Source organism: Hemicordylus capensis, chromosome 3, assembly GCF_027244095.1.
Source record: "Hemicordylus capensis ecotype Gifberg chromosome 3, rHemCap1.1.pri, whole genome shotgun sequence".
Lineage (NCBI taxonomy): Eukaryota > Metazoa > Chordata > Lepidosauria > Squamata > Cordylidae > Hemicordylus > Hemicordylus capensis.
In genome coordinates, this window is record NC_069659.1 from 95445626 (window position 1) to 95461129 (window position 15504).

At 42.1% G+C, this 15504-nt stretch overlaps 1 protein-coding gene across 3 annotated transcripts in view; it reads left to right on the forward strand.

Moving 5' to 3' along the window:
- The window catches only part of ABCG1 (ATP binding cassette subfamily G member 1), a 93981-nt gene that overhangs the window by 40687 nt on the left and 37790 nt on the right, over positions 1-15504 (forward strand). For all 3 annotated transcript variants that reach the window (XM_053310891.1, XM_053310892.1, XM_053310893.1), the window contains exons 3-5: positions 5921-6038; positions 6646-6778; positions 11824-11874. In XM_053310891.1, the coding sequence (XP_053166866.1) occupies positions 5921-6038; positions 6646-6778; positions 11824-11874 (302 nt within the window). The remainder of the gene's footprint in view (positions 1-5920; positions 6039-6645; positions 6779-11823; positions 11875-15504) is intronic.

Sequence of the window (15504 nt, forward strand, 5' to 3'; positions counted from 1 at the left end):
TAGCTTTATTCATTGCCACCAAAGGTGTGGCTGAAAAAATCTTTCCATTCCCTACATGCGTTACCTGCAAAACCATTTGAGAGAAAAAAGAAATAAGCTACTAGGGTTATTGATAAAATTTACATATCTAGTCCAAAATGAAGCAGCCTCCTTGTCTTGATGATGTCACAGAGAAAAGTTGATTATCTTGAAACACCTGAGCTAAACTAAAGACGACTCACGTTGGAACAAAAACACTCTTGAGTGTTACTTTCCTCCTTGCTTGAATTAGAAGAAACTCTTTCTTCTAAACATTGAACAATGAGTTATTTAAGAGAGCAGTACTTTTCTTACAGTGGTTCTACGTGACCCATGTGTTCTTGTCTGCCTGCCTGCCTATCAAATAAGGTTTGCGTATCTCCTTCAGCCTTTATGCTCCCTGTTACAGTTTTAAGTGAAATGCTTAAAACTTCATATACAGTGATTGTGACTTCTTCATTTGGCTATGAGGACATGTATATGGTTAATCCATGCTTTCTTATGATGTTTGCTTCATCTCACAGAATGACAGTTCTGTTACAGGCATTAGGCAGAATGGAACTGTTAGAGATGCATTTGTTGAAAACAACTGCTTGTTCTAGTCCCGTCCTGGAGAAATCGAGGGCCTTCCTTGCAATATTAGTGAGATCAAAATAAATTAGCCTCAGTGATTCTGAAGCACGGAAAAAAATTGAATTTTATTTTCTTGAGAATAATGGTATGTACTAAGCAGTGTTCCCCTCTAACAGGGATTCCCATATGTTGTTGACTACAACTCCCAGAATCCCCAAAGGCCACTGCAGCTGGGGATGCTGGGAGTTGTGAACAACACCTGGGAATCCCTGTTAGAGGGAACAATAGTACTAAGGCAGGGCTGTGCAACTTCACTCTTTCAGCTGTTGCTGGACTACAGCTCATCATCTCCGGCCACAGTGGCCACAAGTCAGGGGTGCTGGGAGTTGTAGACCAACCTCTATAGGAGGACTGGACTTGTGCAGCCCTGTACAATGTTTTCAAGAGAAGGTAGTGCTTTGAACAGAGTAACTGGGGTGATTGGATGGACTAGTGCCTGAGTGCAATGTATTCCTTTAACATTTTGTTGCAAAAATATGACTGCAGTAAATGATTGCAAACAATTGGGTTTGTAGCAGGATGACTTTAATTTAGCTATTTTCAAACCTGCTACCAAATAAATAGCATGCGTCTCACAATGATATTAAGCTTCTCAGGTGACATGGTTATGTGATTCCTCTCAGAATCTGTTTGCACAGCAACTGCCTACAATGCTGTTATATTTATAGGAACATAGGAAGCTGCCACATACTGAGTCAGATCACTGGTCCATCTAGCTCACTATTGTCTACACAGACTGGCAAAAGCTTTTCCAAGGTTGCAGGCAGGAATCTCTTTCAGCCCTATCTTGGGGAGGCCAGGGAGGGAACTTGGAACTTTCTGCTCTTCCCAGAGCGGCTCCATCCCCTAAGGGGAATATCTTATAGTGCTCACAAATGTAGTCTCCCATTCATATGCAACCAGGGCAGCCCCGGCTTAGCTAAGGGGACAAGTCATGCTTGTTACCACAAGATCAGCTCTCCTCCCCTGTGATTTAGTACTGTAGTTCACAGTCAGAAATGTTTTCAGGAATATTCTGGGCTCTTCCTAGCTCTGATCAGGGATGCCCAACAGGAAGTTCTACATAAGAACAACATAGCTGGCACTGGTCTCATAATCCTATCTCTCCATCACCTGTGTAGATAGGAGGGAGACAAATAAGGTGACAATGGACCACTCACTATGCAGAACAGTTGCATTAGACAATATTATACAGATGCGATGGTAGAGAGAAAGGCTTTGCTTTCATCACAACAGTGTGTTTGTTTTGGATTCTGCTTGAGTTGTCTACCCACTTGCACCTTAATAGTCTTCTCAAGCTTTCAGAACCCTTAGATTGGTAAATCAAGCAACAGTTCTTGATGATGCCATGGGAGAGGATGCTTAGAAGCTATTTTATCAATGGTTGGCTGGAGCAACCAAGTCATCCACAGTGAAAGGTCCCAGCATTTTTTGGAAGCCTGTTGGATCCTTGAGTTGCTTAAAGTGGACCATTCTAGTAGGTACATTATCCCTGTAGAAGGTATTGGCTGGTTTTATTCAGATCTTTAGAAATACTTTATTTGTTATTAGTATTATAAATACTATACTACCTGATAGTTTATCTATCTTAGGTTTGGAACAATGTGACTCAAATGAATTAGGACATGAATGTTCTATTTTCTTCTTACTGGAATATGACACTGCTCTGGAAATCAGTATCTTCATGAGAAACATTCGTGTTTCCAGATATATAATCAGAGGAAGTGTGTGTTGCCAATATAGAGTTTATCGGTCAACAGATTCTAAGGAAGATTAGCCTCAATGTTCTGCAACCGAAAAACTAGTTATTTATGTCTGAATATTTTTAATCCTTGATGAGGGATTTATAAAGGCCACAGTGCTGTTTTTACATAGGCAAATAACCTCTACTTGATTGATGACCTTCATAAGCAATGAGACCTTTCACCCATTTCCAGATGGGATAATGTATGTCATTGTATTTTAGGGTATCAGTAGCCTGAAATGTTAATTAACAAAATCCAATTCTGCCATTCAACCTGTGACCTTCTCCACTCATAAAGAGTGCTTTTTATTTGTGCTGTATGTTATGAGGATGATTTGTGGAGATTTAGCCAAATGGGTATTAAAGTAGCAGGGTATGAGATGCTTAATGTGGCTAGGCTACTTTTACAAACTAGTAATACAAATACAAATATCTAAGGGTTTTTGTTGGGGGTGTGTGTGCTTGCGTGAATGAGTGAGTGAGTGAGTGAGAGAGAGTATTTAAGGCCATTTCCAAGCTAGTGAAGGTTTCTGAACAATGGTTATATGTTGCAGTCCCACACACAATTCTTGCTCAGAGGTGAATATCGCTGACAGCTTTAGTTGTAAACCCTCTTTTTTAACTGGCAGTTTAGCTCAACTTGAAAAACATACTTCAGGCTAACACTTTAAAATGGTTCGCCATTAGGACTGTGAAGGATGAATTGTTTTTTGTTTGTTTTAAAGAGTGTAGTCATGGAATGAAATTTTATCTTGCTTTTATTACCTTTTCACACTGCAAGGATTTATAAAAATCAGTGATGGTGTGTTTTCAAAATAGCTTTGGAACTGAATGCACTGGAAACTTGTGACATCTTCGTAAAAATCTGTTTATTTCAAGAATGATAGGAAAGCAGCTGGCATTTCCACACACACACACCTCTGGGCCAATAATTGTTCCATGGCTTATTCAAGATCTGTTCCATTCACCACTTGGGAGGTCGTCTTTTGGCTTGATGTGCTGCTGGCCAGTGGACTTTTATTTTTTTCTCTCTCACTCAGCTAATTTTCCCTAGCAATTGAGAAGTAGGGGAAATTGGCTGTATGAGATAATGAGAGATAAAAGTCTGATGGCCAGTAGTAGTTCCAAGGTGATGCTCCCAGCTTTCCTCAAGCATTGACCAACTAGAGAACTCTCAGAATTCTCTACCATCAAAGCATGGCATCAAAGATAGAGATGGGGGTAGCTTGGATCTAAGCAAGTGATAATTGGGTGCCCAAGAGCAGGGCATATATAACCACATCATCCAAATGCCACACTACCCCAGCAAGCAAGAATCCATAGCTTTTTGACAAGCCTCTGGGGCACTTGAAAATCCAGTGGAAACTTTACAAAATCTGTAACAACTTCTCTGTGTAATAAAGGTTGTCGAATTCCTTGACTCTGGTGCAAGTTCCACTTGCCAAAAGCCTTTGGTAGGATCTGACTTGGCAAAAATCTCTGCACCTTGCATAGCATGTAAGATATTATCTAGGGTTGGTAAAGGATGACGCTCTTGCACCACAGCTTTGTTCACTGCTCTCAGATCACTTCAAAGTCTGATTTCATTGTGGTCTTTCTTTGGCACAATCATATTTGACACCCAGTAACTACCTTCATGTACTTCTTCTATAATGCCATTCCCCAACATCATGTTTAATTCACCATTCACAGCTTCTAAAAGGGCATATGGTAGATGTCTCAGATTCTGAGCAACAGGTGAAACAGACTCATCTACCATAATTTTGTGGGAGTATTTTATTATCTGCCCATGGCTGTTAAACAAGAAGCTAAACTGACCCACCAGAGCCAAGCAGGACTGGAAATGAACAGCTGCATTTGCAGTATAATAAACTGTGGCTGCATTCGCATGTAAAGCGAAACCAGAGGTCATTTTTTAAACTGTGAATCACATAGCAGAAGGTTGTCCAACTGTGGTCCGGCAACCTCTGGATTTAGGGCAACCCCTCCCTCTTCCTGGTCCACCAAGGACGCAGCCCAACAAGCTCCATAGCACTCGCATTGCCAGCACGTCTCCAGGGCAGCAGCCATTGGCCACAATCTTCAAGGTGGTGTGCCAAACATGATTATGCCTTGTGAGTGAGTGAATGAGTGAGCATCAAAATCTCCTTTGGGTGCGTGAAAGGTTTCCCAGGAGAGGAGGGGTGAACCTCCTCCCAAATTCTAGTTCAAGGGAGGGGGGCAGATACTAGTCCCCTCACAACCCTGAACAACTCTGTTGGATGTGAACTCGCAGAGGCAATACAGGCAGAAAAGAACTGCTTCTTTGCCACACGTATTGCCTGAGCATAGATCTTTAAATGTGCTCTATGCCGCAATTCGTCGGATTTGAGTCGAGTCTTTCTCCACGTGCTCTCCAGTCACCTGCTTTGCCGCTTCAGCCCATGTAGATCTTGCGTATACCAAGGGGCCAATTTTGAAGCGGGTTGGAGGGGACGCTTGGGAGCAATCGTGTCTACTGCCCTGGTGAGTAAGTTTTCCAATTCTCAACCAGGGCATCAACAAGATCACCAGCAAAGCCAACACTGAAACCCTCTAAGGCTTCTTGGAACCTACAGGATCCAATAATCTCTTCAGGTGGACCATTCTAATAGGCCCCTCGCCCCTACGGAGATGGGAAGTGGGTTTAAGTCAAACCTTAACCAGATGGTGGTCTGTCCATGACAATGGGGAAATCACAGGAGTCCCCACCCATGGAAATTTGCCCATAACATGTGGTTGCTTTTTGACCTGGTTGTGTAATGCATCCTTAGTTTTTGTTTTTTCCCCCTGACAGACATAAGCAAATGCCCACCTTTTTTTCATTATAAGCAAGTAGTATTCAGGACACCACACTGTTCTCTACTATGGTTCAATAAGCCACAGCAATAACATGGCGTGTCTGTACTTGGCTGATTCCTATCATGGAATGCTGTGTCCTTGGAAGTTCTAACAGATTGTTTGGTGTTTACTTGATGAGTGACACAGTTAACAGATGTGTTTGCAGAGTCATGACCTGGTGCAGACGTTAAGTGGGTTTCTTCTTGAGCACTTGCATACAGCTTGCCCATTTTAATTGCTTTATCTAATGTCAGATCATTTTGCTACAAATATTTATCTCGTAGATCTTTGTGTATGCATTTCCCCACTACTTGATCCTCCCAAACCATATCGGCTTCTAACTCTCCATCTTCACAGGATTTAGCTAATTCTACAAGTGCATTAATATCTGCATCTACAGATTCATCAGGTAGTTCCTAGTGTAGCTGGTACTTCCTACCTCTGCTGCACAGACTGCTGGGATCAGGAAAAACTGTAAGCAGTTATACTACATCAAACACATAGATACCTGAAGAAACAAAATCAAGGAAGTCTTGAGTAGTAAAATGTGGTAGTAAAAGGACAGTATGAACCCACAATAGGAAAGAGATGCAGATAACATGTTGAAATTTTATCCACAACAATTATGTATTCCCAATTTAACAGGAGTTTTTGCCCTTCTCTCAGGTTTCAAGACCCTATTGAAAGGAATTTCTGGGAAGTTCAGCAGTGGAGAACTTGTAGCCATTATGGGCCCTTCTGGAGCTGGGAAGTCAACACTCATGAATATCCTGGCAGGATACAGGTCAGTAGAGAGAGACCAGTGTGATCGTAAAAACATTGGAAACGCCTTCAGTTGCAAACCTGAATTTGGTGTCTTGTATTGTGTAAAAGAGTTCTGTGTCTCATTTATGTCTAAAAAATATTTCCACTTCATATTTATAAGACATTTGTGTTTCCTAAAGCTTAATGATGTCATTTCCACTGTAAAAATCTGTTCCTGCAGACTAGATAGTTCTCATTTTCATTGGGTTCCTTAGTTAAAATTCTTCATTAAATCACTGAAGTTTCAGTTCTGCAAACATTTTCTCCAAAATGTTGCATGTACTCTAATAATTCTAGAGATACAAAATAAAGTGCCATGGTTTTGAGGGCTGGCTTGCACGTTGTTGTTTGTGAACATAGGACTTATCTACAGTCTCATGTTTTCCAAAACAGAATTGGCACTGTTGATGAGACAGACACATAGGTAATCATTTCACACATAATTACATCTGTTTCTTACATCCGTAGAAACAAGCTTGAGTCACCCATCTGTAAAAATGTAATATGCAAGTCACTTTTTAATTTTTCACAGCCAAAAGAATGTGAGATTAAAATCCAGCCTATTTCATTTAATTGACTGATTGCAGAGAGACTGGGATGAAGGGTGAGATCTACATTAATGGACAACCTCGTGATCTGCGTTCTTTCCGCAAAGTGTCCTGTTACATTATGCAAGATGACATGCTGCTTCCACATCTTACTGTTCAAGAAGCCATGATGGTAAGTAAATAAATAAATCCTTTTAACTTGAACTCTTATTTTCACCATGACTTAGTGTTGCTTCACACTTTATTCAGCATAACATCAGAAGAGCCCTACTGGATCAGGCCCAAGGCCCTTCCAATCCAGCATCCTGTTTCACAAAGTGGCCCACCAGATGCCTCTGAAAAGCCCACAGGCAAGAGGTGAAGGCATGCCCTCTCTCCTGCTGTTGCTCCCCTGCAACTGGAATTTAGAGGCGTCTTGCCTCTGAGGCTGGAGGTGGCCTACAGGTGAAACTTGGAAAATTAGAATATCGTGCAAAAGTCCATTAATTTCGGTAATGCAAATTAAAAGGTGAAACTGATATATGAGACAGATGCATTACATGCAAAGCGAGATAAGTCAAGCCTTAATTTGTTATAATTGTGATGATCATGGCGTACAGCTCATGAAAACCCCATATCCACAATCCCAGAAAATTAGAATATTACATGGAACCAAGAAGACAAGGATTGTAGAATAGAACAATATCGGACCTCTGAAAACTATACAGTGTACTGTGCTTGATTGGCCAGCAAACTCGCCTGACCTGACCCCATAGAGAATCTATGGGGCATTGCCAAGAGAAGGATGAGAGACATGAGACCAAACAATGCAGAAGAGCTGAAGGCCGCTAATGAAGCATCCTGGTCTTCCATAATACCTCATCAGTGCCACAGGCTGATAGCATCCATGCCACGCCGCATTGAGGCAGTAATTGCTGCAAAAGGGGCCCAAACCAAGTACTGAATACATATGCATGCTTATACTTTTCAGAGGTCCGATATTGTTCTATTCTACAATCCTTGTCTTCTTGGTTCCATGTAATATTCTAATTTTCTGGGATTGTGGATATGGGGTTTTCATGAGCTGTACGCCATGATCATCACAATTATAACAAATTAAGGCTTGACTTATCTCGCTTTGCATGTAATGCGTCTGTCTCATATATCAGTTTCACCTTTTAATTTGCATTACTGAAATTAATGGACTTTTGCACGATATTCTAATTTTCCGAGTTTCACCTGTATAGCCACCAGACAATTGATATGCCTGTCCTCCATGAATTTGTCTAAGCCCCTTTTAAAGCCATCCAAGCTAGTGGCCATCACCACATCCTATGGCAGAGAATCCCATAGATTAATTATGCACTGTGTGAAAAAGTACCTTTGGTTGGTCCTAAATTTCCTGTCCTTCAGTTTCATGGGATGACCCCTGGTTTTAGTGTTGTGAGAGAGGGAGAAAAAAATATCTCTGTACTCCATGCATAATTTTATTCACCTCAATCATGTTGCCCTGTAATCCCCTCTTTTCAAACCTAAAAGGCCCCAGATGTTTTAGCCTTGCCAACAATCATGCTTGTCATGGATGGATCATTGTTACACCAGTATACTTATGGCAAACATGAAGTGGTCCTTAAACACACACAGTTATCCAAAACCATTTATTTTAAGATGGAAATTAAGAAGCTTTGAATTTTCACTAATGTTCTAAACAGAATGGAAATTGTGAGTTACTTTGCCCATCTTAACTTCTGCACCATATAAACTGGAATGACTTTGTACTATCTTGTCTGTTATGATGGCTTTAGAAATTAGGCTCCATGCACCCACACTTTGCCTTCCTCTTTCAACTGGACTTTGGAATGGGGAGGGATGCAGCCAGGCAGATAGTTAACAGGTGCAGCTACCCCACACTTGCTAGGGATGCCTCAATGGATTTTTGCCTGGTTCATCTCTTTAAAGTACGTTTCCCCAAAATACCACCTTGGTAAATGTCCAGACAGAAATTCAGCACTTCCCCAACTCAGCCACAATAACCTCTTATAAATATACCTGATAGATTTCTGTCTGGTGCTTCAGGTACAGTTCATCCCCCAAATGCTACGAATTATTTATTTATATTTTTAACTGCCCAGGGGTCTTAGAATGAAGGGCAATATAACAAGCTAAAAACAATAATAAAGTTTCAATTTAAAAACCCTGAAGATAAAATAAACACAGCTACTTTTAATGAAACTGTTCAAGAGTACTGCCTTAACATTCCAGTTGTACTTTTGGACTAGTGTGAGGAGTCAGCATGACTATATGGAATGATTCATTACAGTAACAGTTTGTGCAAAGTTTTGGTCTGAAAATGATGCGAAGACAGAAATATGGTGCAAATCGGATTTATTTGGGGATAATCAAGGGGCAGTAAAATAAAAAGATTGATTAGGCAAGGTGAGGAGGCAATAAAATATTAACCAACAGTATTAACCAGAGTATCGCGTAGAAGTGTTTTAGCTTAAGGTCCGAATTGTCAATGAATCCGATTAAGGCTTTACTTGAGGAAAGACCCAGATGTAGACTTAAAGAGGAGAGAGAAGGGAGCGAGGAGTTTTAAAGGCATCGATGGTTAAGTATTATTGGTCTCAATCCATTAGTGCATTGGGTGCACTTGCAGGTTGGAGTGCACAGGTAGATTTTCTCCGAGTTCTCTGTTGTGTTTTCCCTCCTCCTCTTTCATCTAACCATGTGTTGGACTCAGACATACAAATTGGCAAAATCATGCCTTGGGGTAATGCAAAAGTCACACTCCCTGACTGCACGGGCTGGAACCCGCATATAACAAAGAAGTTCATGTCTGTATGAACCAATCAAGTGGGTGTGATCTTTAAGAAACAAAAGATGGAATGGCTGGTTGAGAGGTGTGTGCAGAGTACTGAATGTGTGAACCCAAGAGCTTTAAAGAGCCCCTGGTGCGCAGCGGTAAAACTGCTGCCCTGTAACCAGAAGGTTACAAGTTCGATCCTGACCAGGGGCTCAAGGTTGACTCAGCCTTCCATCCTTCCGAGGTCGGTAAAATGAGTACCCAGAATGTTGGGGGCAATATGCTAAATCATTGTAAACCGCTTAGAGAGCTCCGGCTATAGAGCGGTATATAAATGTAAGTGCTATTGCTATTGCTATTGCTATTTATCTTAGACTGGGGCATCTCTCCCAGGGAGAGAGAGAGAGGTTTTATTTTCCTGTTAACAGTCCTACGTTTGAGTCCTGGCAAGAGGTTGTGATAGGAGACTGGGGGTGTGCCATACTTATCTGGGTTGTTGTACAAACTTTTCCTGGGTAGCCTTTCCTCCTACCTTGCTTCCACACAATGAGGCTGTTCTCACGAGCAGCCAAAACCAGGCTAGGGTCACTAAGCCCGGGCTTGGCTGCCTGTGAGAACCACCAGGAGCTTCCTGGCTCCCGGCTGTGCCTCAGTGGCAAACCCACCTACGGTTAGGGGTTAAGGGCCTGAGTGCAACCCGGGCTAACTGCTCGTGTGTCAGCGCTGGCTGCTCATGTGATGCATTGTGGTATTTTCAGGGGCCGGGATGACGCATCCCGTTCCTCAAACCTCTGCGCTGCCCGAGGCAGCCGCGGCTCATCTGGGCGCACAATCCACATGCCCAGCAACTCTTTTAGATCATCTGCGGGGAAGGTAAGCTGCTGCAGCCTTCCCCACCACCCACCCACAAGCCCGCTCATAGGATTGTGAGAAATCACTTCTATCCCTCAATGTTTCCCCCTCAGTAAGTTCTTCTATGCTTTACTGGGGGGCAGGGAAAGGGGAAAGGAAAAGAACATAGGAACATAGGAAACTGCCATATACTGAGTCAGACCATTGGTCTATTTAGCTCTGTATTGTCTTCACAGACTGGCAGAGGCTTCTCCAAGGTTGCAGGCTGGAATCTCTCTCAGCCCTATCTTGGAGAAGCCAGGGAGGTAACTTGGAACCTTCTGCTCTTCCCAGAGCGGCTCCATCCCCTGAGGGCAATATCCTGCGGTGCTCACACATCAAGTCTCCCATTCATATGTAACCAGGGCAGACCCTGCTTAGCTATGAGGACAAGTCATGCTTGCTACCACAAGACCAGCTCTCCTCTCCCAAGGTTGCAGGCAGGAATCTCTCTCAGCCCTATCTTGGAGAAACTTTTCCAAGGTTCCAGGCAGGAATCTTTCTCAGCCCTATCTTGGAGAAACCAGAGAAGGAACTTGGAACCTTCTGCTCTTCCCAGAGCGGCTTCATCCCCTGAGGGGAATATCTTGCAGTGCTCACACTTCTAGTCTCCCATTCAAATGCAACCAGGGTGGACCCTGCTTAGCTAAGGAGACAGTTCATGCTTGCTACCACAAGACCAGCTCTCTTCTCACAACCAAATTTTTTACCTAGGATCTTTGCTGGTCCTGTTTCTCTTATATGTGTTTACTTAGAAATAAGCCTCAGTGAAATAAAAGACCTTACTATTCCGTAAGGTCTTCCAACCTTTGCTAAGGGGCTTTGCTTCTTCACCACCTGCCTTTGGTGGAGGACAGAGAAAGGGATCAGAGGGAGAAAGCAAATGCCCATGAAAGGAAAGGGAACAATTCAACTATACAGTACAAGTGCCAGAATACTTGTAAGACTCTCCTTATCAGGCAGTTGTGTTCAGAACCAAGAAGTCATTCTAGAACTGGCCAGGACTTGTCCTTTCCATCTCAGACTTTAGAACCCATCAGTAGGCAAAATTGGCAATAAGTACCCTTAGTTCATTTAACCTTATGCTGTGGGCTTTAAACAGTAATTACTCAAAAAATACTGGATAGATGTTTTTCAAACAAGCAGAAGGCACTAGTCCAGTGTGGACCTAAATTATTAGAGAACATTAAAGAGGCATTAAAAATTTAAAAAGGTACATTAACTGTGGTGAAGAAAAAGTAGTCAAGACTTCAACCCCTCTTTTTAGGAGTTTATATCTAAGCTGCTGTATCCCTGCCAGTGGAGGGATGGTGTCTCTTATCACCTATAGTTGATGTCTACAAATGGCCAGGCAGATTTCACAGACAGTTCTGATTTTTGTGACCAGTAGATTAGACTATAGCTCCTCAGCCAATGGCCTTACTCAGTTTTGTATCCTGTTTAAAAAGGACTTTTCTCAGCATCATGTAGATTCATGTCATGATAGAGTCACCCAGAAATGACTGTTTTTAACAAGCATTATATGTGTGCTCATATTTCAGGTATCCGCTCACCTGAAACTTCAAGAAAAAGATGAAGGCAGGAGAGAGATGGTACGTATATTAGTTTGCTCATGGGATACATTTGATACAATTTGTATTTTGTAAATGTAATTATAGAGACCAAGCTGAAAAGCGGCAGCTCTTATCTTGTAAGTGAAAAAGATATGCAAGTCACTATTTATAACTGAAACTAATGGAGAGCCGGTATAGTGCAGTGGCTGGAAACACTAGGATCCCTTCACGAAATGCACTGGGTGACCTTGAGTCAGTCACTCTTTCTCAGCTCAACCTACTCTACAGCATCCCTAGGAGCTACCCATGGGGAACAATGGGGTGTTTTGATTCTCCCTATTGTTCCTCATGGCTAGAACAATCTACACTAACGAAGTGCACTTCACACAAGTTTTGCTTTGCAATTTGCAATGCAATTTGCAACCCTGCCTTGCAAAACTCTGCAGAAGCATACAGTAAAGGGAAATGTCTGTCTCTCCCAACACAGAGCACACATTCGAAACACATTCCAAAAATGTCCAAAAAAGAATCACTGACCCAGAATCCACAGCCAGCCACAGTGCCTGTGCTGCAATAACATCACTGGCACAGGTTGCGCTCTCGCACACAATTATGACTCCTTACTTCCTAGCATTGCAACAGCTGCCACAGCAGCACTCTTAGCAGGAAGCATAGCCATAAGCTCAACCTAAAGCAACTTCAGCCACGTTTTGACTGACTACAACACCTTGCAATGCAGATTGCAGAGCAGACCAGAACAGTGAGTGAAGCACAAATTAGTCTCAAGGCCAGACATAGAGCTCATCACAGCAATCACCAAGAAATACTACAGAGAGAGAGAGAGAGAGAGAGAGAGAGAGAGCTGCTACTGTCTATTTCTTGCTACAACACTATCTCACAAACAAAACAAACCACTACTCAAGGCAGGCACCCAAGTTCTGCCTTTGTCAATCTGAGATCCAGCAAAATCAGATAGTTATAACAGCAGCAGCACAGCATATTATACTCAGTGCTGAGAAAACCACAAAATCAAACTTTCCTTCCATCCTGCCTCTGCCACAGAGAGACAGGAAGACAGAGCAGTCATGGCTTGGGCTGTTCAGCTCTGAGCTCAGCTATCTTAAGACTCTGAGCAGGAATAAATGTGAGCAGCACTGTAAGTTATTCCCCCTGGGGGATGGTGCCGCTCTGGGAAGAGCATCTGCATGCTTATGTGCATGCAGAAGGTTCCAGGTTTGCTCCTTGGCCTCTCCAGATATAAGGCTGAGGAAGTGACTCCTGCCTGTAACCTAGGAGAAGTCTGACTCTTGTGTACTGCAGACAATAATGAGCTAGATGATCTGACAAGAAAGAAAGCTTTTTGACTCTTACCATGAGAAGAACTATGAGGGCTCTCTCTATCTCCTAGTCCTTTTAAATACATTTTGCAACTCCCTCCTTTTGACTCCCTCCCCCTAGCCAATGGGGATACAGTTGTCGACAACACTTGATTTCTATGACACCAAGCCAACTAAGAAGCAAGGAGATCGCAAGCCAGTTAGAAGCCAGTGCCAGAAATCCAGTCAGCAAGGGAAAAACAGACTTCCAAAATGGCGCTCGAAATGTTGAAATGTTTTGATCCAACATGGGGTTGTTTTGTTTCAAGCTAAAAACACTCGAAACAGCCTGTTTCGAGTGGAAACATTTTGCACATCCCTATTTAAAAGCACTCTCAGATGTTCACATGTGATAGATGTTCACATGTGATATCTGGAATCAGCATTCAGTGGGTAATAATCATTGAACAAGAACAAAAATGTGGGGGCACAGATAGTATGCTTAATTAAAGTGTTCACAGAAGTGCTTAAGCACTTTTGGGGATGTTTAATTTAATGCCTGGATATTGTATGCATAGCTAGATTTGCCCCTCAGGTTTTGATCTTGAGTACGGTCCTCATCAGATGATTTTCTCCACATATTCAGTGAACATGTAAGGGGAAGAGTGGGACTGCATTCACTGGCTACACCCAAGATATCAACATGCCCTCTAGTTATGCCCCTAGTGTCTGTGCACTGAACTCATGGACATCAAGGATGTGGCCAGAAAGCACATGGACATTAAGGATGTGAGCACTCCTTTCCCCCTCAATACACTCAACAAATGTGTGGAGGAGATTGCATGAAGTGGGCTAAAATGGCATTATAACTGCTGGTTAGAGATAAGCTCAGAAAGTTCTTTAATATGCAGTGGACAAGGATGTTAGGAGCAAAGCACCAATGAAATTAAGATCCCTTGTGCTGCCTGGAGTGACTTGTTCTCTTTTCTAAAGAGACTTAAAGTGGGACATGTAACTAGAAATTGTTTGGTAAAACTGAAGTGATCTTTTTCTCTAAGAATAGGTCTGCATGATAAAAGATCATACTGAGGGGAAAATGCATTGAAAGTTAAAGTCCTATTTCATCAAAAGGTTTCAAACCAGGGGCGTATCTAGGGTGGGGCAGGCAGGGCACGTGCCCCGGGCGCCACTTGAAGGGGGGAGCAATTTCTTAAAATAAAACAAATTTTAAAAAATGGCCATCAAAAACAAAATGGCACTGGGCATGCTCAAATGGCCTCTGGGCATGCCACTCCTCACAGAGGCCATTTGAGCATGCACGGTGGCCATTTTGTTTTCAGTGGCCTTTAAAAAAAAAAAGATTATTTTTAAAAACGGCCACTGCACATGCTCAAATGATCCCTGCGAGGCCCTAGAGGCCAGCGGGGTGAGGGGGAATCTTTGCAAAAAAACCCAGCCTTTAGGAAGCCCCCCAAAGGGGCTACGGGTAAAAATAATAATAATAATAATATAATATAAGAAACTGTACACATATTCAGATTGGCACTATGTACAGAGAATCAGGGCTTGTGAATACTGAGCTGAAGTTTATGAGCTAAGATTGTATCCATTTGCTCTTACTTTGCTTCTTGTGATAAGTGAGTTAAATGTAATATCTTAATAATATGGCAATTAATGGTGAGTTTGTCTTTGAATCAATGTGAAATCCTTAGTATTAAGGTCCACTGGGAGTTTCTTGCTCTCTTTCTCTCATTTTAACTGTCTTTCTGAAATACTAGAATATATTCCAAGCAGTGACACAGTTTTCTCTGCATATCCTTTAATTATTTTCAGAGTATCTGGGAAAAGTCAAATTCTCCATTTATTTTTAAAACTTATGTAATAATGATGCTAGAATGCATAGCAGAGAATTAGACAGGCACTTCTATTTAGTTTTTCTAAGTACACCTCCGCATAATATTTGGGTATTTCATGAGCCCCAGCATACTGAAATTTGTAGTTTTCCAGCATTTTCTTGGTCTGGCTACATCTACTGCTAAATAGTTTTTGAAATATTAAAAGATAAACAAGCTTGACTTGTATTTTTCAGCTGACATTAAGGTAAAGTTATCTGAAAGATGGGTTTCAGATGTTTGGACAGGGGGCGCAATTTCAGTGCTTGCCCTAGGTGCTATTTTCCCTAGATACGCCTCTGTTTCAAACTAAAGCTAACTCCACAGTGCACATGGTATTCTTCTTTGCTCTGCTTTCTGGATTGGAAGTAAGCCGTCCCAGATTGGACAAAGGCATCCAGGGAAGTGGTAAAGTGAGCCTTACTGTGGTACTATTTACATAGACAAAGAAAGGAGTACTG